Source organism: Festucalex cinctus, chromosome 10 (genome assembly GCF_051991245.1).
Source record: "Festucalex cinctus isolate MCC-2025b chromosome 10, RoL_Fcin_1.0, whole genome shotgun sequence".
NCBI classification, from domain to species: Eukaryota; Metazoa; Chordata; class Actinopteri; order Syngnathiformes; family Syngnathidae; genus Festucalex; species Festucalex cinctus.
Window position 1 is genome coordinate 20,323,886 of NC_135420.1, and position 25,877 is coordinate 20,349,762.

At 40.7% G+C, this 25,877-nt stretch overlaps 7 protein-coding genes and 1 long non-coding RNA gene across 9 annotated transcripts; 6 read left to right on the forward strand and 2 right to left on the reverse strand.

Annotated features, from left to right (window-relative positions):
• Positions 1–33: 33 nt before the first annotated feature.
• On the reverse strand, positions 34–4,147 carry LOC144027519 (uncharacterized). Of its 2 annotated transcripts, none has more exons than XM_077535114.1 (4): positions 4,046–4,147; positions 2,435–2,779; positions 2,062–2,187; positions 34–752 (listed from the first exon to the last, which is right to left on the reverse strand). In XM_077535114.1, the coding sequence occupies exons 1-4, from the start codon at positions 4,089–4,091 to the stop codon at positions 583–585; spliced, it is 687 nt and encodes a 228-aa protein (XP_077391240.1). In that variant the 5' UTR covers positions 4,092–4,147; the 3' UTR covers positions 34–582. The 2 variants fall into 2 exon arrangements, with proteins under 2 accessions (XP_077391240.1, XP_077391241.1); XM_077535115.1 differs by lacking the exon at positions 4,046–4,147 and adding an exon at positions 3,093–3,197.
• A 1,678-nt stretch (positions 4,148–5,825) lies between these two features.
• LOC144027316 (alpha-2-HS-glycoprotein-like) lies at positions 5,826–8,124 on the reverse strand. Its single transcript, XM_077534730.1, has 7 exons — positions 7,827–8,124; positions 6,880–6,990; positions 6,725–6,809; positions 6,477–6,646; positions 6,265–6,378; positions 6,085–6,165; positions 5,826–6,010 (listed from the first exon to the last, which is right to left on the reverse strand). The coding sequence occupies exons 1-7, from the start codon at positions 8,028–8,030 to the stop codon at positions 5,867–5,869; spliced, it is 909 nt and encodes a 302-aa protein (XP_077390856.1). The 5' UTR covers positions 8,031–8,124; the 3' UTR covers positions 5,826–5,866.
• A 521-nt stretch (positions 8,125–8,645) lies between these two features.
• Positions 8,646–10,234, forward strand: LOC144027322 (alpha-2-HS-glycoprotein-like). The gene is made up of 7 exons (XM_077534736.1): positions 8,646–8,901; positions 8,987–9,097; positions 9,190–9,274; positions 9,436–9,605; positions 9,700–9,810; positions 9,900–9,980; positions 10,040–10,234. Exons 1-7 carry the CDS (start codon positions 8,698–8,700, stop codon positions 10,181–10,183), a joined length of 906 nt encoding a protein of 301 aa, XP_077390862.1. The 5' UTR covers positions 8,646–8,697; the 3' UTR covers positions 10,184–10,234.
• Positions 10,235–11,613: 1,379 nt separating this feature from the next.
• Positions 11,614–13,174, forward strand: LOC144027324 (alpha-2-HS-glycoprotein-like; the record flags this gene model as incomplete). Its single annotated transcript, XM_077534742.1, has 7 exons — positions 11,614–11,817; positions 11,902–12,012; positions 12,086–12,170; positions 12,345–12,514; positions 12,610–12,720; positions 12,825–12,905; positions 12,965–13,174. Coding segments are annotated over 7 exons (906 nt in total), but the record flags the coding sequence as incomplete, so codon positions are not given.
• Positions 13,175–14,463: 1,289 nt separating this feature from the next.
• On the forward strand, positions 14,464–16,048 carry LOC144027319 (alpha-2-HS-glycoprotein-like). The gene is made up of 7 exons (XM_077534734.1): positions 14,464–14,708; positions 14,794–14,904; positions 14,974–15,058; positions 15,253–15,422; positions 15,499–15,609; positions 15,711–15,791; positions 15,851–16,048. Exons 1-7 carry the CDS (start codon positions 14,505–14,507, stop codon positions 15,992–15,994), a joined length of 906 nt encoding a protein of 301 aa, XP_077390860.1. The 5' UTR covers positions 14,464–14,504; the 3' UTR covers positions 15,995–16,048.
• A 744-nt stretch (positions 16,049–16,792) lies between these two features.
• LOC144027325 (uncharacterized) lies at positions 16,793–18,441 on the forward strand. Its single transcript, XR_013285434.1, has 3 exons — positions 16,793–17,225; positions 17,929–18,172; positions 18,273–18,441. It is a non-coding gene; the product is annotated as an uncharacterized LOC144027325 (long non-coding RNA).
• Positions 18,442–21,086: 2,645 nt separating this feature from the next.
• On the forward strand, positions 21,087–22,670 carry LOC144027318 (alpha-2-HS-glycoprotein-like). The gene is made up of 7 exons (XM_077534733.1): positions 21,087–21,353; positions 21,437–21,547; positions 21,617–21,701; positions 21,884–22,053; positions 22,130–22,240; positions 22,342–22,422; positions 22,482–22,670. Exons 1-7 carry the CDS (start codon positions 21,150–21,152, stop codon positions 22,623–22,625), a joined length of 906 nt encoding a protein of 301 aa, XP_077390859.1. The 5' UTR covers positions 21,087–21,149; the 3' UTR covers positions 22,626–22,670.
• A 1,472-nt stretch (positions 22,671–24,142) lies between these two features.
• LOC144027317 (alpha-2-HS-glycoprotein-like) lies at positions 24,143–25,738 on the forward strand. The gene is made up of 7 exons (XM_077534731.1): positions 24,143–24,402; positions 24,489–24,599; positions 24,670–24,754; positions 24,937–25,106; positions 25,183–25,293; positions 25,393–25,473; positions 25,533–25,738. The coding sequence occupies exons 1-7, from the start codon at positions 24,199–24,201 to the stop codon at positions 25,674–25,676; spliced, it is 906 nt and encodes a 301-aa protein (XP_077390857.1). The 5' UTR covers positions 24,143–24,198; the 3' UTR covers positions 25,677–25,738.
• The last annotated feature ends 139 nt before the right edge of the window (positions 25,739–25,877 follow it).

Genomic DNA, 25,877 nt, shown 5'->3' on the forward strand with positions numbered 1-25,877 from the left:
GAGCTTTTTTTATTTTTTATTTTTTTGGTGCCATAGAGTAAATGCACATCTGCTACACTAGGTGGCACTGATGCCATGATGGTCAGAGTGCTCAAGGAGTATCAGCGCCTCTGTTGTGCTTCGAATAATTTTATAGACGAAATGATGTGGAGAGCTGATGGGCGCCCTGTGACTTCAACGGCTTGCACATACGTGCATGGGCTAACGGCTATCCAGTCATATATTCAGATCAATGGGTGGGAGGCAGATTATCTGTTTACGACTGTAAAGGACACATAAACACAACACATCAACCCAGCCGCATATGGCTCACGTGGTATAGTAACAGTCTCCAAAATAATTAAGTAAACCTTAATTTTCATGTGCTACTTAATAAATATCTGAGTTACTTGTAGTCAAATCAAATGGTAAACAGCAACAATCTGTGTGTAAAATGACAAGGAAAAAAAATACTCAAAAAATAACTCGTAAGAAGAATTAGAAAACACATATTTATACACATTGATTTCCACATTGGAATCAAAACTCCGTATTAAAATATAAATTATATTATTGAAAAGAACCGTGTAGAAGTTTTGGGATCTATCTTGGCTGCTGTTTTGGCCTCTGCTTTCTGCTGCTGTGCATGTGCTTGTCCCTGGTAGGACTTGGAGTGCGAGCCATCTGGCAAATGGGGGCCACCCTGAGCTGGTCCCCGAGAGCAGGTGGTCGCGGGGAATGATGTGTGTTCACGTAGATTGCACAGCGTGATTCTAAAAGAATAACACAGACACAACCAGGCATGAATTCACCAGTGGAATCATACATTGACAATATAGCTTCACTGTGTTCAAAACACAAGTTAATAAGTTTCCCTTAACTACTTGTTTTATTGTGCTGTAGAACTGGACGTCTTCATACTAAGAACTGTTTCTACTGACATTTGTAACATTATGAGAAGCAAACTGTGTGGTTTCTGTAGCGTGTTGCTGAAAGGAAACAAACACCCCATGCGGTCCACTTCTTGAAGGTCTCATCTGTTATCGAGGCCACGCAGGAGAGAGCCTGCCAATGTCTTCTTGTGTCCTACGCTCATCTCTGTCTGCGCTGTTCAACCACAACCACCACCAGCTCTCTCAGCTTGTGGCTTATGTTGCAAGAAAAGGTATACCATATTCAGAATAACCTAAGGATCCTGTGAAGTGATCCAGAGATTATTTCGATACAATACACGTGTGAAGATAATTGCTGAAAACGTGCAAAGACTGAGAAAATGTAGTATACACAATGAACAGCTTTTTATCATTTTTTTTATGAAGAGGTGGCTAAAATGGCACCACATGAGTTTTGCAGTCTCCCCGTCCCTTCGTACGTTAAGCACCTTTGTTAGCATCAACTATTATCCAGACAATTGCAAGTTACTTAGTTCCAAATTACTTGGCCTATTTCTCCCATGAAAGAGCAATTAGCTAGCTATAGCTTTGATGAGACCCCGAAAACGCATGTGAACAGCTGGTGGATGTTATTTAAAGCGGAAGTCGGCATAAAAATGTTCTTTACAATCTCTCACAATACCAAGCGAGTAGGTGATGCCACGGATGAACACACCGACTGTCTGTTGGCCAAAAGACAGCTAGCTTGCGAATTAGCTGGTGGCTAGCAACTCATGTCATGAAAAGGCTGCGTGACGACCTGGTGGAATATATTGCAGAGGTTTTAAGCGTCTCAACTATGTTGGGATGTGGAGTAGAATACCAAAAATATATTTGATTGACAGTTGAGTGGGGCGTGGTCCACATGAACATGAACAACGGCTTGATTGATCACGATTTGGATTTGAAGCTTCATTTTTTTTTTTTTTTTTTTTTTAGGCTTGGCATTTTTCTTTAATCATTCAAATTAGGCAGGGTTGTCAAATTTACAAAATACATTTATTTTAACTTTATACCCCCCCCCCCCCCCAAAAAAAAAAAATAGAAAAAAATAAAATAAAAATACAAAATAAACAAATAAACAAAAAAAAAACAAAACAATAAAACCATGAGCAGTACGTAATTAGCAGTATTCCAAAGATGATGCTACCTTTGCGGTGACGTCGTTGGATCAGGAGAGCACACAGAAGCAACAGGGCCAGTATGATGAGGCCAAGCAATCCGATGGTGACCCACAGCCACCACATCTCCAGTAGGGGAAGCACAGAAACACCCTCTGCAAGAAATACATGACTAGTTTGAAGAACTTCGTGCGCACATCAACGCATGATGTACAGTTGGAACCAACCACAAAAGTCGAACATAGCCTACTGTATCTGTCAACTCTTTGTGACATTTTTGTTTTGTGGTGTGGCATGATATTTTTCTCATGTAATATATGTGCCTGTCTTCACAAAGGTTGAGAAACACTGGCTTTAATACACAGCTCTCCCCAAATGTCAACAGAAGCAGCAAACACTTACGGACAAACACTGGTGTTCCACTACTGTTCATTATCATCAAAGTCGGAATATCCACGTGGATGCGGCAGAAGTACCATCCGCTGTGTTGCTGGGTGACGTTGGATAAAGTATAGTTCAACAAGGTGTCTTTGTACTCCCTTCTGTTTGACATGTTGGAGCAAAAGAGTTGCTCAGAGTGGACCAACGAGGGTCCCGATGGATTGAAATGCCAGCATATCCTGAATCTCTTTGGTGTCCAGTTCTTCAGTCGGTGACACAAAGTCAGGGAGGAACCAACGGGAACGTTCACTCTTGCTTGGGTTTCATTTAAAACGACAGAACACTGAGCCGCTGCTGCAACACAAACTGCATAGCAATATGGGGGAAAAAAAAAAAAGAGGTCAGGTTTAATTTTGCAAAGCTTTTTTTACAGCCTTAATAACTGCAGAACAAAGTTATATTATCTTTTAGAGTAAGGCTTTGTGTTGGTTTAGTTTTATTAGTTTTGTTATTAATAAGGGGTATTTCTTCAGGTGGGTGCATCAATTAATTTTGAATGAATCATTTAACACGACGAACCAAACTATAATTGTCAATATCACAAATTTTCCGTCATTTGTCAGCGAAGTGGGCATCCGTAAATATTTCCATCAATGATGGAATGCCCGTTAGTACTTACCCGGTCGGTTATTGATGATCCTGATTCTTGATAATATGAATCAGGTATGTTGGAGGGCACCCCTGGTGTACAGTCTATAAACTATGTATAGCAGGGCTGGCAAACTGCGGTCCTCGAGGGCCAGAGTCCTGCAGGTTTTATAGATTTCCCTAGTCGAAATGCAGCTGATTCCAATTAACAGGCTGGTTATCAGGCTTTTGCAGAGCTTGCTGATGAGCTGATTATGAATCAGCTGTGTTGAAGAAGGGAAATATCTAAAACCTGCAGGACTGCGGCCCTCGAGGACCGGCTCTCACCACCTCTGATGTATAGCAATGTTTTTATATCCTATATTGGCCGATAATTCAGATATCACCTTTTTTTTTTTTTTTTTTTTTTTTAAGCCCCCCAATATTAGTATTTACATCAGCCCGAAATAGCCGAAATCCGTCGGGCTGTAACCAAAATGAGCATTTTTTATTTTTTTTTTTTTGCTTCTTCACAACATTAACAAAAATGTGCAAACATGTTCTTTTGATAGCATAAAAATAGTGTTAGTGGAAGAAAAAAAACATTTTCACTTTGTACTTAAATACATTTGAGAGTCTGAAAGTTAAGTACATGAGTTGAATCAGTACTTACAAATTTCTATATGCTTCTACTTAAGTATGGCGTGTGAGTACTTTTGTCACCTCTGCAGAGCTCACAAACAAGCATCCTCTCACATGGACTAAGACAATGCAGTCTTCACAGAACTGAACATGTTTTTCAAGTTTCAAACAAACAGGAGAAATCCAAGGACAGAAAATGCAAACAGCACACAGGAAAACAGTCAAGTTTCAAACCCCAAACCTCAAAATGGTGGGCCAGACGTGTTAACCATTTGGCAGACGTGCTAACCACTAATCCACCATGCACTCTTTGGATTTTAAATAATTGTCAATAATATCACTACTATTGGCGGTTTTGCTTACCAGTGAGTAGCACCAAAGCCGGTTGCTTCAGTGACATTTTCATCATCTTCTCATCCTGTCTGCAGGTATACAAATGCCTCCGAAATAAGACGACATGAGCTGTGCGTGAGTGGGTGGGAAATGTTTTTCCACCCTCCACCAAACAGTGTCAGAGACTTTCGCTGAAGTTGCTGCGGTGGGGTGTGCTAAGATGTTACACAGATGTGAGTATATGCACGACAAGTGCAGTACAACACACTGCTGCTGTCAGATCAGCATTCGCATAAGATTCGGCTTGTGACATTTAACTTGGAAGGTACAGGTCTACTGAGCAACATGGCACAAAGGTAGAGTGGGTGTCTTGCAACTCTGAGTTTATGGGCTCGATCCCAGGCCCTTGCCTGTTCCCAGTGATTGGTGCAAGTTAGGGTGTCCTGGTTCTCTAAAGTGTGCACTTAGGCGCTTGTTGCACACTTCAGCTGAACACGCATCCATGTATTCTTGTAAAGAAAATGTTGAGGTTGACAGTACAACTTGAATTTTGGGTAATGATGCCTTGGTCACTCAGGCACCTTTTTTCCCATTACGTATTTTCCATTAAATATACTTTTATTTGACCATCATTCTCAGAAAACCAGCCAGGTACTCAAAAGCTGACCAAAGGGCAAAAAAAACCAAACAGATTTCACTACTTACAATATTGCACATAATGAAAAAGACACTACTTCCTGTTTATGACAATGCACCCATATAATCAAGAGCCCTTTATACCATAGAAATGCATCTGTACCAAAAAATTCCAAAAAATGTCAGTGGAGCACAATACTATATAATCAAGTCCCACGCTGTCCGTAATGTGACAATTTGTCAGCAGAAAAAACAAACAAAAAAATTATGCATTTAAATAAATCAACCATATAGCATTTGTACAGCAGGGGCTAGCACCAGGCTTCGGCATAGGACCAACTAGGCGGTCGCCATCGAGCAGAAATAGTCTATAAATCATTTTTTCCAAATAATTTATACAAGTTATGAATTGTGTGCTTGTTTAATTTAAATGTATAGGCATTTTTTTCCTATTTATAGTTGTGAAATTTGGTATTGTGTGGTGCGCTATTAAATATACATCTAATGTATTTGCCGCATGGGGACAATCCACACAATCTCCTAGGGTACCAAATGATAAGGGACTGGCCGTGGCTAGCATACAATTGGAAACTCGAGACAGGATAATTAGCATCTGTGACGTCAGTGTTAGATATTTTAAATAGAACGTGTATTGAGACCAACAAAACTCAGGTGGGTTATTTTAATTTGCAAAGTGCAATACATGCTTATGAGCTGGGAGGAACTGAGTCAAATCGTCCATTTTGCACTTCCCTCTGGTGGCCAATGTTCCAAACAGCCCTTTTTTTCTTCTAATACTGGACTGAGTGTCACTTCACCCAATTAAAAACAGACAGTTTTAAACACTTACAGTATCAGATTAAATCAATGGCAGTTTCCCTTTTTTTGTAGTCTTAGCAAACTCCTCTTATTTTGAGTTCCTGTTCATAAAACAGGCCACAGGAGGACGGCCGATACTGGTCACCATTACCAATTTGGTACCTTCAAGGCTGTATTAGTACTTGCCACTCCCTAGTTAAGCGTTACAAGAATGGCACATGACAGTCACTTAAAAACGCACCACTAGAGGAACAAATTGCCATACTAGCTTTAGTACCAAAAGGTAGTCCTCAGTGAAGAAATGCTCAAGGACAGACATGACACCCCCACCCAAAAAAAAAAAAAAAACCATAAGTATCAAAAGCACGTTTCCCCTTTATTACAATCAAGTTGACTTCACTTAAGTGGGAATGGACAAATGTGGTGGATGGACGGCTCAGGTTTCCTCAGCCGGGCCTTGCAAACGCAAGCTTCTAGACTTTGGTGGAACAAGGGCTTGCATACAGGGTCTGGCACACCGGTCGGATGAGGGGCTGGATTCTGTGGAGAAGAGAAACGATGAGCTGCTTGCTCTGTGTGTACAAATAGATTGAGCGCTTTTGTTGTGGCCTTACTTTCGGTAGATATAGTTCACACTCAATTCCTCCCAGCTGTCCATGCAAGTTGTAATAGGTGGTTTTGCAAAAGGTATGATGCTGGGGGAGGTAGTAGTAGTCAAGTTCCAAACATCACCACAGCAAAAATCAAAATGCACATTTTAGCTGAATCATTTAAATAGCCATCAGCCAACTCACAGCTCTGTCAGAACAATAAGGCATGCAAGCAGCCGGTTCCGTGGTCTCTCTCGGACACTTAGTCTCCACCAAGACGAGCTTGAGCTCGGTAACTTTGCCAATAGTTGCGACATTCTGCAACAAGGATGTGGCGTTAAGGACATCCGGCATGAGACGGCAGCAAAATCAGAATGTTAAAACTGGCCAAAAAAAATAAAAATAAAAGTTAGCACCCTGATTGTGACATGAGCAACTTCCATCATCATGAAGTAATTCAGGTGTTTACTCTCCCGGTTGAACCTGACCACAAATTCATGTGCCGCTTTCACTGCCATGGGGTCGTCAAGAGGCAATGACATGGGGCAGTTGGGACAAATGGTCACAAGCTCCTCATTGGTAAGCTCTGTACACAAAAGATGGCATGTTGACCTTTTACCAGCCATACTATGCTAATTAGTAAGACCTTTTCGTGCGTTCTAACCTGGTCGGGTGGTGCATTCGTATTTGGTGACTTTGGCCACACCCCACATGACCCAAAACTCGATGCTGCAGGTGGCCACTGCACCCTAAACATGCAACTCATTTAGCGGGTCACATCAGCAGCTGTTATCTTTTATAACTAAATTGAGTATTTACCCGTTCATCCAGTCGCCAAAGCTCACATTCGTATGCGGGTGTGGGGCTGGTGAAGTGACATTTGGTCTGTACCAGCTTCACATTGACGTCAATGTAGCAACCGCCTGACACCTGGATGGAGGGACAGACAGCATTGAGGATACATGAGTTACTGCTCAGTGTAGTATGATGTCAACAAGGTCAGCACATTAAACAACCATTGTCTTAAATGGTTAAGTTTGCTGTTACCTGACCAACTGTGATGTTAGCTTCAGTCAAGTGGCAAAATTGCCCACAAGACTGTTAAACATTGGTGAGTTTTGCTCATATTCCAAGCAATATCAAATTAATAGTTTTATAGTGAGGCTGCATAGAACAGTTGACATCACCTTTTAACTCATTAACTCCCAGCCATTTTCACAGAAGCAGTCCCGTTAGCGCCCGGCTGTTTTACTGATTTTGCAAGGCCCACAGACTATTGTGTTCTATTGCTATAAAAGAATGGAACCTATCAAAAGAAAAATTAAAGTCTTCTTTCATCAGGGAAAAAATAAAAACGTATGTTTCTGTTACCGTTTTGCAGCAATTAGCATTAGAAGAGAGCCAAGTTAAATTAGTTTTCACAAATCTATTCAAAATTATAGCAATTTAGCTTTTTTTTTCTTCTACATGGCCCTGGTTGATCTCCTTTGCTCTACTGCCACCTGCTGGCCGTTTGTGTAATAACTACCATTTCTGCAACCATTCTTTGCAGTTGAGAGGCTGCATCAAAGCCTTCTGTATGCTCTAGCGTGTATAAAATTTTTAAAAAAAAGTAAAAAAAAAAAAGAGCCATTTCACCGTCCTCATAAGCATGTTTACATTATTATGACTAATAGAAATTAATGCACAAAAATGAGACTTAACATTTCACATACACCCTCATCCTCCAAGAATTCAAGCCACTAGCTTGTATGTTAAGTGCTAACCTGCAAATATTTGCTGCTCTGGACCTCTTGTAGCTGAAACCTGAAGCCATGCTTGTGCTTGGCGTTGATGTATTGGACACCAAACCTCGCCGCCACTGCCACACTTCGGTTCCTACAGGTGATCGCCGGCAACGACGACTCCGCAAGGAGGCCAGGAAGAGTTCCAGCACACCACAGCAGAACCGCAAATAGGTGAGCCCCCATGATGACAAGAAAGGACTGGAAACAGCACAAGACAGACAAGCGACAGAAATGACAAACTACCACAACCGCACGCAAGATTTTAACCAGGCTGAGGGGCCCTGATGACAAATCACAGTGGAGGATGAAGGTCTGACACCTGTATCTAATTAGTGGTGGGCGTGCTTTCAATCGGTCACGTGTTTATGGCTCGGCCTCGTTCACAAAATTTGAAGACAGGATTCAGGAAAAAAATTAATAAAATCTTTGCCCAGTGTTTTGCTCACTTGAAAAGTGGGTGGCTTCAAACTAAACTAAACTACTTATTTAAACTATTCTCAAAAGATCAAAACACATTATATATAAAATCTAATAATTCTCAAAATATGCTGAATGTGTCTTAACAACATATTTTTGCCTCGGATTTTTTTTCCTCTCTTGAAAAATGACAAACCAATGTTTGGTGCGTTACTGCCACAGATTGGACTGGAGGGAATGCTCACCTGATGTGAATGAGTCACAACCCCGTGATTGATTGACAGAACCACACTAATTAGATACAGGTGTCAGGCCTTCATCCTCCACTGTGATTGGTTGTCAGGGATCCCGAGCCTGGTTAAATTGTGAGTGCATCTGTTCTTCCCGTCATCATCTCTGCTGCTCTTCTATTTTCCAGTCTTTCTCCGCCGTAATGGGGGCTCACTTCTTTGTGCTTTTGCTGTGTTGTGCTGGAACTCTTCCTGGCCTCTTTGCTGATTCATCTTTGCCGACGGTCAACTGTAGCAAAGAAAGTGCAGTAGAGGCGGCGAGGCTTGGCGTCCAACGCATCAATGGACAACACAAGCATGGCTTCAGGTTCAAGCTACAGGAGGTCCAGAGCAGCAAATATTTTCAGGTTAGCACTTAACATTAGGATTTATTTTTTGTCAAGTTTTGGGTAATGCAACTCCTGCATCCATGCTGTCTGTCCCTCCCTGCAGCTATCAGGAGGTTGCCACATTGATGTTAATGTGAAGCTGGTGCAGACCAAATGTCACTTCACCAACCCCAAACCTGAGGACCAATGTGAGCTTTGGCGACGCAATGAACGGGTAAGTCTTCATTTGCTTCTAAAACATTACATTAGCTGATGCAGGGCACTCTCTAAATGTCAATGTGTTTTGTTTTGTTTTTTAAATATAAGGGTGCGGTGGCAACCTGCAGCATCGAGTTTTGGGTCATGTGGGGTGTGGCCAAAGTCACCAGATACGAATGCACAACCAGACCAGGTTACAACATAACTTCATGTTAACATGCTGCTGGAATTGATCTGACTTATTGGCCCAGATTCCTCAAAACTGTCTCGCCTTAAAATTTTGAATCATTAAAACTAAGGCATTTTGCTGCAAGCTGAATATGCATGCGTTCATGCTAACATTCTTGTGTCCAGAACTGACCAACACGGAGCTGATGACAATTTGTCCCGACTGCCCCTTGTCATTGCCTCTTGATGACTCGACCGCCGTGAAGGCAGTAAATGATGCCGTGGTCAAGTTCAACATGGATGACAAACGCCTAAATTACTTCACCTTGATGGAAATTGCTCATGCCACTGTGGAGGTGTTTTTCTTTTGTTTGATGTATCACACCTTTTTTTATTTTTTTATTTATTTTTATTTTTTTTAAATGAATACAACCTTGTCTGTCTTTACAGTATTCAACGATTGGTGAAATTACTCATCTCCAGTTCGCCCTTGTGGAGACCGCGTGTCCGAGACGAACAGCCAAGACTTTTGCCTGCACACCTCGCTGTTCTAACAGAGCTGTGAGTTAGTGTTTATGCTAATGGATGGCTGAAGCTGCTGTGTGCTTTTTGGTTTTAAATTGGTCAACATGACTTTTTGGCCCCTAAAGATTCACGCCTTCTGCCGAACCACCTATTACAACGTGCACAGACAACTGGGAGAGCTTCAATGTGACTTATATCCACGAAAAGTAAGACCACAACATCTATTTGTATACAAGGAGCACTTCATTGTTTCTCTTCTCCACAGAATCTGGCCCCCCACCCGGCTGGTGTGCCAGAGCCTGTTTGCAAGCCCTTGTTCCACCAAAGTCCAGAAGCTTGCGTTTGCAAGGACCAACTGAGGAAACCTGAGCCGTCAATTCACCACATTTGTCCCTTCCCACTTCAGTGATGTCAACTTGAATGCTTTTAAATAAAAAAAAATAAAGCTGCTTTGCTGCCACTTGTCTGTGATCCAAGAATATTGATTTAATCAAGTTGTCATTTAACATTTCTGTTGCATTGGTAATCATCCAGTGCCTTGCTGACTGTCGTAGGTGACCATGGACCTTATTTCACCCTAGTTGCAGCAATGGCATCTGTTCTTGCTGCTTCCAGCCATGTTTACCTGTCAAAAATATTTCCCCTCCTATCTGCCTATACTTCTCTTTCCATCTAACTTGCATGTTCTACATGCAAATGCTCCTTTCCGCTTTGTCCGATGACCTGAGTTGTCTCATTTGGTTCTGTAGCCAAGGGTTTTGCGGAATTGGCCAATTATCACAGCAATTGAAAGTTTTGCGGAGTTATCTCCTTCTGATGGCCTTAATCACTGGACTGCAACTTAAGTCACAAGTGTCTGATCATTATATTGGTGACAGGGGGCTCCAAAGTCAGATCTTGGTTTGATGGATTAAGGACCAGTGGACATGGTAAAGCAACACAGATCAAAATGCGGCACAGTGATACAATAACTTCATGATATATAAATTATGTAGAAAAACATTTTCAATTCTACTCTTGAATTTTTCTTAGAACTTTTTTATATAGCAAAACAAATTTGTATTGGAAAAGATATTTACCTTTTTTCAAAGCTTAAGGTATTTTCAAAAAATTTTTTTACCTGAACAAACCTTAACCTTCCCTACCTGTTCATCTGATGTGAATGAGTCATAACGATGTGCACGTTTTGGGATGATATCCATAAATAAAAAGAAAATGCCACTTTTTCAGACTATTTCTCTGACAACATTCGGCCTGGTACTAGGAAACAAATATAATGAAATCTGCTATAATGTAATTCTGTCTTTCCAAGTTTTTTTTTTTTTCATAAGAAAAGGTTATTGAAATCATCTCCCAAAAATTTTCCAAGCTAATTCAGTTCATATTTTAAATCTCTGAAATTTGTAAAATAATTCCCAACTGAACTGTGTAATGTCTAAGATCGAATTGTTTTAGTTCCCTTGTGTACTATTTTAGCCCACCCCGAACATTTTTTTTCTCATATTTCTGTAATTTGTCATTTATTTTTTATGCTTTTGTAATTCTATTATTGATTGAGCCTTCTGGCAATCGACCGATGTTTTGGTACATGCAAAGGAAAACTTTACTGTAATGTTTGTTCTTCAAATTGCAATAAAGTTAAAAAAAGAAAAAAAAAAAGAAGTCATAACCACATGACTGATTGACAGAACGCCCACACTAATTAGACACAGGTGTCAGGCCTACATCCTCCACTGTGATTGGTTGTCAGGGATCCCGAGCCTGGTTAAAGTGAGTGCATCTGTTCTTCCTGTCATCATCTCTGCTGGTCTACTACTTTCCAGTCCTTCTGTGCCATAATGGAGGCTCACTTTATTTGCGCTTTTTTTGTGGTGTGCTGGAACTCTTCCTGGCCTCCTTGCGGATTCATATTTGCCAGCGGTCAACTGTAGCAACGAAAGTGCGGCAGAGGCGGCGAGGCTTGGCGTCCAACGCATCAATGGAAAACACAAGCATGGCTTCAGGTTCAAGCTGCAGGAGGTCCAGAGCAGTAAATATTTTCAGGTTAGCACTTAGTCTTTACTGTTCTCTTATTTAGCTTTTGGGTAATATAACTCCTGCATCAATGCTGTCTGTCCCTCCCTGCAGCTATCAGGAGGTTGCCACATTGATGTTAATGTGAAGCTGGTGCAGACCAAATGTCACTTCACCAACCCCAAACCTGAGGACCAATGTGAGCTTTGGCAACGGGATGAACGGGTAAATCTTCATTTTGTTATATAGCATTACAGCTGCTGATGTAGGTGACGAGCTGAATGTGTTATGTGTTTAGGGTGCAGTGGCCACTTGCAGCATCGAGTTTTGGGTCATGTGGGGTGTGGCCAAAGTCACCAGATATGAATGCACCACCAGACCAGGTTACAACACAATCATGTTTTTAACATGCTGCTGGAATTGTTATCTTACTTGTATTTGTCAAGATGCCTCAAAACTATGTAAAATGTTACACAATCTTCAAATAAAACAAATGCATCTTGCTGCAAACTGAACATTCATGCATTCATGCTAACATGCCACCTTTTTGTGTACAGAGCTGACAAACGCCGAGCTGATGACAATTTGTCCCGACTGCCCCTTGTCATTGCCTCTTGATGACCCGACCGCCGTGAAGGCGGTAAATGATGCTGTAGTCAGGTTCAACAAGGATGACAAACACCTGAATTACTTAACCTTGATGGAAATTGCTCATGCCACTGTGGAGGTGATGCCTGTTTTTCGGTTTTCCTTTCTGCTTGATGCATCACACACGATTTTTTTGTTTTTTTTTAAATCCACCAACCTTGTCCATCTGTACAGTATTCAACGATTGGTGAAATTACACATCTCCAGTTCGCCCTGGTGGAGACTCGGTGTCCAAGACTAACTGAGAAGACTTTTGCCTGCACACCTCTCTGTTCTGACAGGGCTGTGAGTTAGCTTTTATTCTAATGGATGGTTGAAGCTGCTGTCCTCATCCTGACTGTGTGCTTTTTGGTTTTAAATTGGTCAACATGACTATTTGTCCCCTAAAGACTCACGCCTTTTGCCGAACCACCTATTACAACGTGCACCGACAACTGGGAGAACTTCAGTGTGACTTATATCCACCAAAAGTAAGTCTATAACATCTATTTGTATACAAGGAGCACTTCATTGTTTCTCTTCTCCACAGAATCTGGCCCCCCACCCGGCTGGTGTGCCAGAGCCTGTTTGCAAGCCCTTGTTCCACCAAAGTCCAGAAGCTTGCGTTTGCAAGGACCAACTGAGGAAACCTGAGCCGTCAATTCACCACATTTGTCCCTTCCCACTTCAGTGATGTCAAACTTGAAAGCTTTATCTAAAAGGGAAAAAATAAATAAACATTAAAGCTACTTGCCTGTGACCTATGATTTATCACTTGTTGTTCTGCGTTTCTCAGTGTTGAGTTGGTTTTCATCTGGTCAAAACATTTCTGTGGCCAGGTTTTTTTTTTTTTTTTTCTCCCCTTGGATTTGCTGATTTATTACTTTAATTTTAAGAACTCTAGTTGGCCTAAATACCTGTGGACTGCATTTAAGTCTGAAAAAGCAATCAAAAGTATTGGTAATAGGGGGCACCAAAATAGTTTTGCTTGGGCTTACCCTGACTCTAAATCATTTAATTTCAGAGAAGGTGGACTGCACTTTCATCAGAATTTATATAGACAAAATTATACGTTAAAATAAAGCTTACACAATACAGTGATCACACACCAACACAGTAAGGCAATGGCTACTTGGGACAACATTCTATTTGTGAATGTTACTGCTTGGTATTACAAAGCTGTCTCTTTAGTACATTGTCAAGCAACACTGAACATGACAAAATTACAGAGAAAAAGTCAACTTGAACTTTCCATGATAAACTAAGTTCTTGGGTAAACTATTATAGCAAGCAATTCTCAAGATTATTAAATTGTCTTGAAAAGATTTTTTTCTCTTTTTTTTTTTTCACAAAACTGGACTATCAAACTTGCCTTCTTTAATCAAGCATTTCAGCAGGAAATAGTATTTACACATTTAGTTTCACTAACTTCCATCTTTTTTTAAATAAGTCAATTTTCATCTGCAATTTAGCACTCATGAATTGTTCGTCTGTAAACTTGTTTCAATCACAAAGTTCATTTAACTTTAGTTTTTTTGTTTTTTTCCCCCCCAGTTTGGCGTAATATTTATTGCAACCATCAGAAGAATGTGTAGACTACATCTTTGATGTCCATTTGTTACATTCTCCTAGCATAAACCTAATATACACCACATAAGACTCATATGTATATCAATGTCCAAATTCTTTGCAATCTCATTAACTCATTAAAAAATCTACCTCTACAATATATATTTCAATGACTATTACACTTTGAAGTACAACAAATGAAAAAAAAAAAAAAAACAATTTCCTGTCTGTTTTCTTCTTCCTGTCTCTCGTTTGGCAGTTGGCAAACCAATGTTTGGTGCATTAATTTAATGCCACCTATCGGACTGGAATCAGAATCTTTTCTTCCGAAAGCTCACCTGATGTGAATGAATCATAACCATGTGACCGATTGACAGCACGCCCACACTAATTAGAGAAAGGTGTGAAGCCTTCATCCTCCACTGTGATTGGTTGTCAGGGCTCCTCAACCTGGTTAAAGTGTGAGTGCATCTGTTGTTCAGGTCATCATCTCTGCTACTTTCCAGTCCTTCTTTGCCGTAATGGGGGCTCACTTATTTGTGCTTTTCGTCTGGTGCGCTGGAACTCTTCCTGGTCTCCTTGCAGATTCGTCTTTGCCGGCGGTCAACTGTAGCAAAGAAAGTGCAGTGGAGGCGGCGAGGTTTGGTGTTCAACGCATCAATGGAAAACACAAGCATGGCTTCAGGTTCAAGCTGCAGGAGGTCCAGAGCAGCAAATATTTTCAGGTTAGCATTTAACATAAGCATTTATTTTTTTGACATGTTTTGGGTAATGCAACTCCTGCATCCATGCCGTCTGTCCTTCTTCCAGCTATCAGGAGGTTGCCACATTGATGTTAATGTGAAGCTGGTGCAGACCAAATGTCACTTCACCAACCCCAAACCTGAGGACCAATGTGAGCTTTGGCGACGCAATGAACGGGTAAATCTTCATTTTGCTCTGTAACATTACAGCTGCTGATGTAGGTGATGATAAATGTCGTGTGTTTAGGGCGCATTGGCCACCTGCAGCATCGAGTTTTGGGTCATGTGGGGTGTGGCCAAAGTTACCAGATATGAATGCACGACCAGACCAGGTTACAACACAACTTTTTGTTTGTTTTTTTAACATGCTGCTGGAATTGATCAATTCATTATTTGCCGAAATTCCTGAAAACTGTCTCCACATTAAAACTTGACTCATGTAAACTAGCTTCAAATAAAACTAAAGCCTTTTCCTGCAAACTGAACTTGCTTGTGTTCATGCTAACATGCCACCTTTTGTGTACAGAGCTGACCAACGCCGAGCTGATGACAATTTGTCCCGACTGCCCCTTGTCATTGCCTCTTGATGACCCAACCGCCGTGAAGGCGGTAAAGGATGCTGTGGTCAGGTTCAACAGGGATGACAAACGTCTGAATTACTTCACCTTAATGGAAATTGCTCATGCCACTGTGGAGGTGATTGTTTTCCAGTTTACCTTTCTACTTCTTGCATCACATACCAGATTTCCTACAACTTTGCCTGTCTTTACAGTACGCAACGATTGGTGAAATTACTCATCTCCAGTTCGCCCTGGTGGAGACTCAGTGTCCAAGACTAACTAAGAAGACTTTTGCCTGCACACCTCGCTGTTCCGACAGAGCTGTGAGTTGGCTTTTATGCTAATTGATGGTTAAAACTGCAGTGCTCATCAATGTGTGCTATTTGGTTTGAAATTGATCAACATAACTTTTTGTCCCCTAAAGACTCACGCCTTTTGCCAAACCACCTACTACAACTTGCACAGACAACTGGGAGAACTTAATTGTGACTTATATCCACCAAAAGTAAGTCTATAACATCTATTTGTATACACGGAGCACTTCATTGTTTCTCTTCTCCACAGAATCTGGCCCCCCACCCGACTGGTGTGCCAGAGCCTGTTTGCAAGCCCTTGTTCCACCAAAGTCCAGAAGCTTGCGTTTGCAAGGACCAACTGAGGAAACCTGAGCCGTCAATTCACCACATTTGTCCCTTCCCACTTCAGTGATGTCAACTTGAATGCTTTAAATTTAATAAAGTACTTTGTGGCCTCATCCAGGAACTTGTGTTGAGTTGGTTTTGGTCTGGTCATATTCTGTTGCATAATGATTGTGTGGCCAGGCATTTAGCTGGATTTGCCAAATATTACAGTAAGTGGAAGTTTGAAAACCAGTTTTGATTGACTTAATCACTGCTGTGGATTTCAACATAAGGTTCCCAGCTTAAGTTTCTGTCTGATCATCAGTGATTTGGTGGTAAGGGCCCCCAAACTTTTAGTGTTTTGGCTGACCCAAAATCATTTGTGTAAATATGGACTGCACTTCTATCATTCACAACTTAATTAAAAAAAAAAAAAAAAAAAACTTGCACTGTTCACTTGACATCACACAAACTGGAAGAATGAGATGCCTACTTCTGATGTGTTCCAATAAGGGCTGGTGGACGTTCCCACTGGGTGGCATCTTAAAGCTTGTGACTCTTCCTACATGGTAAAGCAGAACGGCTGATCATGACAATACAGAAGTTACATTAACTTTTAATTATAAATATCCCCCCCCCCCCCCCCAAAAAAAAAGGTTTGGGAGCCCCCATCACCAAATTACTGATTGATATTGATCAACATTTGTCTCTTTATAAAGTATGTTCAACAAATTACACCAGAAAATCTTAAATTGTACACTTATGAATGGAAAGTTTTATTTTATTTTTTTATTTAAACTCAAGATTAAAACTTTTTGCTTAAAGGTACACTCAGTATTATACAGTGGCATCTAGTGGTGAAATAATAAATCATTCGGGAAAAAAAAACAATTGTTTGTGTTAGTAGTATGTAAAAAGATATGTTGTATCGCATAAACGTACTTTTTTAAAATATAACGGTTAGTCTAGAAATCGCAAATTATCTTACATGTCCGCGCCTCGCCTGCTAGTGTCTGCCATGTTTCGCCGCCATCTTTCTGCTACGGGTGCCGTCAAAGACAAATTTCAGCGCTCCATTTCTTAACGCGTTTTTGGAACGCACTTCCGGTTTGTATGGCGACCGCATGTCCACGAAGAAGAAGAGTTTCCGGTCCCCGAAGAGAGCATTATCAAGCATCACACTTACTTTGGGAATTTATTTTATTTCAGCGCGACAAAACAAGAGTTTATATTGTAGCCGCATTTGCCAGATGGAGAGAAATGAGGAACAGACTAGGTTTGGGACGTGCCGGTGCCTTCGACTGCTTTCTACTTGACCGGTAAGTAAGAGTACATTTGTGTTTACGTTTTGAGAGCGAGAGAAAAAGTATACTCCGTACTAATTAATACGATGTTCGTACCTTTGTTTTACGATCACTGTATCTGTTGATTAGCAACTCCGCACCACTCGAACGATTTCGTTATGTAGCTACTTGCTTTGAAAAAAAAAAAAGATTCCCGCTGGCACGTTATATTTAGAGTAAATGCGCAAGTTATTGTGTAATGTAATGTAACTGTGATTTCGGTGGTATATTTGCCCATAACTTCAATAGAGAATCTAAAGCATACTGTATTAGTGGAGGAGTTGAAAATTATTTTCGTTGTGGTTGGTGAAAATAGGGTTCTCGAAATTAATTTTCGGCAGGGAATAACTTTCTGGACTTAAATGCTGGCTGTACCGTAAGCACTGCTAGAGTCTGAACTCTCTCACTCAAGTGTGTACTGGTCCATTGTGTAATTGGGTGCACAAGAATTTACAGGCTGCCACGTTTTCCACGGAAATTCGACAAGCAAGCAGCCTTTGCATATTCTATGCAGTATGCAGTCAAGTTACTTTTATCTAGCTAATACAATGTTTTGGGCCCAAAAACTAAAGATCTTACCTCTATTTTGGGGGCTTTGTTGGAAAGTTGGTGACATATAGTAGTATCATCAATTATTCTATTTTATTTTATAATTGTGTTTTTGTTTGTGTCACACTAGATCAACAGCCAAACTTGAGGGGTTCCAGAACCATATTCTGATGTATACAAGCATTCATGCACCGTTTAAATACATCACCGACCTGCAAGAAAAAAAAATATCAAGGGGAGAGTCAGCAGCCATATTGGAATGCCCCGAATGAGGACACTTGAATGGAGGACCCCAGAAGGCTTCGGTGTTGTACCACCAGTATCTCCACCTACCATATCTGAGCTGCAACAAACTGAAGTCAGCCGACGTCTTGGTATGTCATTTACATATGGACGGCATTGCACACTACATGAACTTTTTGTGTGAAGCAATACGGAATGGTCACATGTACAAGCACCACTTGTTTTACACAGGACCTGCTGACCAGGTGTCTGAAGCCATGGAGTGACTCCTCCCTCACTTTCCTCAGCAAGCCTTTGAAGAATATGATATCATCGTTGGTGGGAACATGCCCTCACTCCATAACATGTACTTGTGCAGTCAAGGAGCATGTCAAACTTAATAAAACCAGCAAACATTGAAGTGACTTCATTTTTACTGCAGTCTGTTCACACAATCAATGGACAAGCCTTCCTTAATTTTGCCCCAATAACATCATAGAGTAGGCGAAAAGTAGTGTTACAGATCATACTGTGTTCGGGAGAGTTTGAGGAATGTTGCAATGTTAATGGGGGGCAATGTCAGCACACACACACACACACACACAAAAAAAAAACCATCATGGTATTGAGTTAATCAGATATTTTAGCTGTGTACAACACATACCTGCTCTGTAACACTACTTTTGGCCCAAACCTGTATGTCTATTTTCCATATTTTGAAATGCACAGCGTATTGGTAAAATTCTGGAACAACTGCAATTCATGTAGCTCATTATATTCTAACAGTATTTTTTTTTTTTTTTAGTTACTATGTTCATTTCATGTAGACTTTTATTTTACTTTATTTTATTCATTCATTTTCATGTACTGTACCTTACATTCATTGGCCAATGAAGAATTCCTTGTCATTGCAAGCATTTATAATAATTCTCCAGACTTTTGATGTTTTACATTTCTGGTCATGTAAAATAGTGTTAGGTTAGGTGTCGAATGAACACTGCATGTTGACGCCAAAGGAAATAGTATTTTTTTCGTTATTCAAAATGTACAAATTAACACACAACAACAATATACAAGTTATACAAACTACAACAACAAGTGTCAGACATGGACTAATTATATGCCAGGTAAAAAACCTTTGTATTGTCCTCAAGGATCTGTGAAAGTGTCACTTATTTGCTACAAGTCCACCAAGGTGCTGCAGTCTGGGATCCAGGTACAGGAAATCATGGTGGTGCTGATGTGGGATCCAGGTACAGGAAATCATGGTGGTGCTGATGTGTCAAAAAGTATTTCTTGGTGTCAGTCTATCAGCTGGACTTGGATATCTTCATGTTCCTCCATGGTCATTTCCTGTACGAGTCTCTGCAAGAAGGTAACAATTGTATGTCAGATGAGGTACCAAACAATGAACTGAAAGTCACTGAGCCAATGAAGTACATTATTACATGAGCAAGACTATTTGTGAAAGCCATGTAAATTCCTGCACATCGAAGTACAAGGAAGCTGTTGTATCTTCAATCAAAACTAATTAAGTTGCTTAGTGATATTTATTAGGTAAAATTGTTCAACATGGTGACAAATCGATATCTGAGTAAAGGGTTTCAAATGTTTTTGTAAGCAGCACTTTTCTGAGTGGTTAGTAGCAACAAGACACGGGGGGGGGGGGGGGGGGGGGTTACGAGTCTGAGTTGCAGATGTGTCGTTCAGTTAACACCATTATTTTTGTACGATATACTAAACATATCAGCAAACTATGTAATCTAAATACCACATATTCCAAGCAAAGGTATGTTTTGAGCCATTCACATGCATGCTCGAATGGAATTATTTTTCCATGATGACATAATTGTACGTTACGAGGCACCGCGTTCTCTTCCTCGTCGTCTCTCTCGCCCCCTTTGAGATGGTCCACATGTCTATAAAACGTATAACATAACTGTGTGTTCTCTGTTGCATGGTTTAGTTACACTAACAAATATGAACATAGATAGCCATTATCATTAGCTGACGTACAGTATTTCCAAACAATGCCGACAAAAATATTAATTCTGAAATTAAATGACTAAATCACAATTATTAGGGATCTGTACAGTATGTCTAACAAATGCAATTCACTTACGTCATCACTCGAGGGAATACCAGAAGTTGTTTGCGTTCTGTTCCGGTGAAATTGGTGGTAGGCTGTTGAAGTAGGGTCTCTCTGGGACGCCGTAGTTCGTGTGCTTAAAATCATTGCATTATCTTGTTTGACCGATAGATGGCGGTCGTGAGCTACACACTGGGGCTTTAAACTATATAACAATTCCCAAGATTATGTCTTTGTCTTAGAAAAGATGTTTCTTTGCCTTTTTTAACTAAAGCTTATATAGTAACTTGGCTTATATTTTTCGAACAAAGAATCTAGGGAAATAGTATGCACACATTTAGTCTTTAACTGGTGTCCATCTTTTTAGAAATAAGTCCATTTTCCATTTTCATCTGCAGTTTAGCAGTCATGCACCTCATTGTGTAAACTTGTTTTAATCTCAAAGTTCATTCAGCTTTCGTTGGTGAAAGTTTTTTTTTTTTTTTTTTTTTTGATTTGCCATAATCGTTTTTCTTGTAATGATCACAAGAATGTACACAATATATCTTTGATGTCTATTTGTTACATTCTCCAGGCAAAATATACATGGGATTCATAGGGCATTTACGTCCAAATTAATAAATAATCTTCCTCGTCGCCTTAAAAAAAAAATCTACTCATAAAACATGAAAAATATTTCAATTAATATTACATTTTGAAACAAAGTTCGATAAGTTTCTTTTGAAGTACCCCCCCCCAAAAAAATCAAAAGCCAGTTTTCTTCTTCTTGTCTAGTTTATTTGGCAGGTGGCATTAATTTACTGCCACCTATCAGAATCAGTTATCTTTCCTTCCCAATGCTCACCTCACCTGATGTGAATGAGTCATAACCACCTGATTAATGGACAGCAGGCCCACACTAATTAGAAACAAGTGTCAGTCCTTCATCCTCCACTGTGATTGGTTGTCAAAACTCCTCAACCTGGTTAAAGTGCGAGCGCGTCTGTTCTTCCCGTCATTGTCTCTGCTTGTCTGCTACTTTCCGGTCTTTCTGTGCCATAATGGGGGCTCACTTATTTGCGCTTTTGCTGTGGTGTGCTGGAACTCTTCCTGGCCTCCTTGCAGCTTCGTCTTTGCCAGCGGTCAACTGTAGCAAAGAAAGTGCGATGGAGGCGGCGAGGCTTGGCGTCCAATACATCAATGGAAAGCACAAGCATGGCTTCAGGTTTAAACTGCAGGAGGTCCAGAGCAGCAAATATTTTCAGGTTAGCATTTAACATTAGCATTTATTTTTGTCACGTTTTGGGTAATGCAACTCCTGCATCCATGCCGTCTGTCCTTCTTCCAGCTATCAGGAGGTTGCCACATTGATGTTAATGTGAAGCTGGTGCAGACCAAATGTCACTTCACCAACCCCAAACCTGAGGACCAATGTGAGCTTTGGCGACGCAATGAACGGGTAAGTCTTCATTTTGCTCTGTAACATTACAGCTGCTGATGTAGGTGATGATAAATGTCGTGTGTTTAGGGAGCATTGGCCACCTGCAGCATCGAGTTTTGGGTCATGTGGGGTGTGGCCAAAGTCACCAGATATGAATGCACCACCAGACCAGGTTACAACACAACTTTTGTTTATAACATGCTGCTGGAAATCATCTCTGAATTAGTTGCCAAGGTTCCTCAAAACTGTCTCCACATTAAAATTCAAATGATGTAAACTAGCTGCAGATAAAAAGAACTTTGCTGCAAACTGAACATGCATGCGTTCATGCTAACACCACCTTTTTGTGTACAGAGCTGACCAACGCCGAGCTGATGACAATTTGTCCCGACTGCCCCTTGTCATTGCCTCTTGATGACCCGACCGCCGTGAAGGCGGTAAAGGATGCTGTGGTCAGGTTCAACAGGGATGACAAACGTCTGAATTACTTCACCTTGATGGAAATTGCTCATGCCACTGTGGAGGTGATTGTTTTCCAGTTTACCTTTCTACTTCCTGCATCACATACCAGATTTCCTACAACTTTGCCTGTCTTTACAGTACGCAACGATTGGTGAAATTACTCATCTCCAGTTCGCCCTGGTGGAGACTCAGTGTCCAAGACTAACTAAGAAGACTTTTGCCTGCACTCCTCGCTGTTCCGACAGAGCTGTGAGTTGGCTTTTATGCTAATTGATGGTTAAAACTGCAGTGCTCATCAATGTGTGATATTTGGTTTGAAATTGATCAACATAACTTTTTGTCCCCTAAAGACTCACGCCTTTTGCCAAACCACCTACTACAACCTGCACAGACAACTGGGAGAACTTCATTGTGACTTATATCCACCAAAAGTAAGTCTATAACATGTATTTGTATACATGGAGCACTTGATTGTTTCTCTTCTCCACAGAATCTGGCCCCCCACCCGGCTGGTGTGCCAGAGCCTGTTTGCAAGCCCTTGTTCCACCAAAGTCCAGAAGCTTGCGTTTGCAAGGACCAACTGAGGAAACCTGAGCCGTCCATCCACCACATTTGTCCCTTCCCACTTCAGTGATGTCAACTTGAATGCTTTAAATTAATAAAGTACTTTGTTGCCTCATCCAGGAACTTGTGTTGAGTTGGTTTTGGTCTGGTCATATTCTGTTGCGTAATGATTGTGTGGCCAGGCATTTAGCTGGATTTGCCAAATATTACAGTAGGTGGAAGTTTGAAAACCAGTTTTGATTGACTTAATCACTGCTGTGGATTTCAACATAAGGTTCCCAGCTTAAGTTTCTGTCTGATCATCAGTAATTTGGTGGTAAGGGCCCCCAAACTTTGAGTGTTTTGGCTGACCCAAAATCATTTGTGTAAATATGGACTGCACTTCTATCATTCACAACTTAATTAAAAAAAACAAAACTTGCACTGTTCACTTGACATCACACAAACTGGAATAATGAGATGCCTACTTCTGATGTATTCCAATAAGGGCTGGTGGACGTTCCCACTGGGTGGCATCTTAAAGCTTGTGACTCTTCCTACATGGTAAAGCAAAATGGCTGATCATGACAATACAGAAGTTACATTAACTTTTAATTATAAATGTCTCCCCCCCCCCAAAAAAAAAAAAAGTTTGGGAGCCCCCATCACCAAATTACTGATTGATATTGATCTGACATTTGTCTCTTTATAAAGTATGTTCAACAAATTACACTAGAAAATCTTCAAAATTGTACACTTATGAATGGAGAGTTTTATTTATTTTTAATTTAAACTCAGATTATAACTTTTTGCTTAAACTATATAACAATTCCCAAGATTATGACTGTCTTAGAAAAGATGTTTCTTTGCCTTTTTTAACTAAAGCTTATATAGTAACTTGGCTTATATTTTTCGAACAAAGAATCTAGGGAAATAGTATGCACACATTTAGTCTTTAACTGGTGTCCATCTTTTTAGAAATAAGTCCATTTTCCATTTTCATCTGCAGTTTAGCAGTCATGCACCCCATTGTGTAAACTTGTTTCAATCTCAAAGTTCATTCAGCTTTCGTTGGTGAAAGTTTTTTTTTTTTTTTTTTTGATTTGCCATAATCGTTTTTCTTGTAATGATCACAAGAATGTACACAATATATCTTTGATGTCTATTTGTTACATTCTCCAGGCAAAATATACATGGGATTCATAGGGCATTTACGTCCAAATTAATAAATAATCTTCCTCGTCGCCTTAAAAAAAAATCTACTCATAAAACATGAAAAATATTTCAATTAATATTACATTTTGAAACAAAGTTCGATAAGTTTCTTTTGAAGTACCCCCCCCCCCCCCAAAAAAAAAAAAATAATAATCAAAAGCCAGTTTTCTTCTTCTTGTCGAGTTTATTTGGCAGGTGGCATTAATTTACTGCCACCTATCAGAATCAGTTATCTTTCCTTCCCAATGCTCACCTCACCTGATGTGAATGAGTCATAACCACCTGATTAATGGACAGCAGGCCCACACTAATTAGAAACAAGTGTCAGTCCTTCATCCTCCACTGTGATTGGTTGTCAAAACTCCTCAACCTGGTTAAAGTGCGAGCGCGTCTGTTCTTCCCGTCATTGTCTCTGCTTGTCTGCTACTTTCCGGTCTTTCTGTGCCATAATGGAGGCTCGCTTATTTGCGCTTTTGCTGTGTTGTGCTGGAACTCTTCCTGGCCTCCTTGCAGCTTCGTCTTTGCCGGCGGTCAACTGTAGCAAAGAAAGTGCGATGGAGGCGGCGAGGCTTGGCGTCCAATACATCAATGGAAAGCACAAGCATGGCTTCAGGTTCAAGCTGCAGGAGGTCCAGAGCAGCAAATATTTTCAGGTTAGCATTTAACATTAGCATTTATTTTTTTTGTCAAGTTTTGGGTAATGCAACTCCTGCGTCCATGCCGTCTGTCCTTCTTCCAGCTATCAGGAGGTTGCCACATTGATGTTAATGTGAAGCTGGTGCAGACCAAATGTCACTTCACCAACCCCAAACCTGAGGACCAATGTGAGCTTTGGCGACGCAATGAACGGGTAAGTCTTCATTTTGCTCTGTAACATTACAGCTGCTGATGTAGGTGATGATAAATGTCGTGTGTTTTAGGGAGCATTGGCCACCTGCAGCATCGACTTTTGGGTCATGTGGGGTGTGGCCAAAGTCACCAGATATGAATGCACCACCAGACCAGGTTACAACACAACTTTTGTTTATAACATGCTGCTGGAATTGATCTCTGAATTAGTTGCCAAGATTCCTCAAAACTGTCTCCACATTAAAATTCAAATGATGTAAACTAGCTGCAGATAAAAAGAACTTTGCTGCAAACTGAACATGCATGCGTTCATGCTAACACCACCTTTTTGTGTCCAGAGCTGACCAACGCCGAGCTGATGACAATTTGTCCCGACTGCCCCTTGTCATTGCCTCTTGATGACCCGACCGCCGTGAAGGCGGTAAATGATGCTGTGGTCAGGTTCAACAGGGATGACAAACATCTGAATTACTTCACCTTGATGGAAATTGCTCATGCCACTGTGGAGGTGATTGTTTTCCAGTTTACCTTTCTACTTCTTGCATCACATAGCAGATTTCCTACAACTTTGCCTGTCTTTACAGTACGCAACGATTGGTGAAATTACTCATCTCCAGTTCGCCCTGGTGGAGACTCAGTGTCCAAGACTAACTAAGAAGACTTCTGCCTGCACACCTCGCTGTTCCGACAGAGCTGTGAGTTGGCTTTTATGCTAATTGATCGTTAAAACTGCAGTGCTCATCAATGTGTGCTATTTGGTTTGAAATTGATCAACATAACTTTGTCCCCTAAAGACTCACGCCTTTTGCCAAACCACCTACTACAACTTGCACAGACAACTGGGAGAACTTAATTGTGAATTGTATCCACCAAAGGTAAGTCTATAACATCTATTTGTATACACGGAGCACTTCATTGTTTCTCTTCTCCACAGAATCTGGCCCCCCACCCGGCTGGTGTGCCAGAGCCTGTTTGCAAGCCCTTGTTCCACCAAAGTCCAGAAGCTTGCGTTTGCAAGGACCAATTGAGGAAACCTGAGCCGTCAATTCACCACATTTGTCCCTTCCCACTTCAATGATGTGACCTTGAATGCTTTAAAATAAATAAAATACAAGGCACTTTACAGCCACTTGCCTGTGATCCTGGAACATTGATTTATCACAGCTGTTAATTTGTCAGTGTTGAGTTGGTTTGTCTGGTCATAAAATTTCTTTATGTATGATTCTGTGGGGCCAGGGTTTGTTTTGCCTAATTTGCCAGATATTAGAGTAATTGAAAG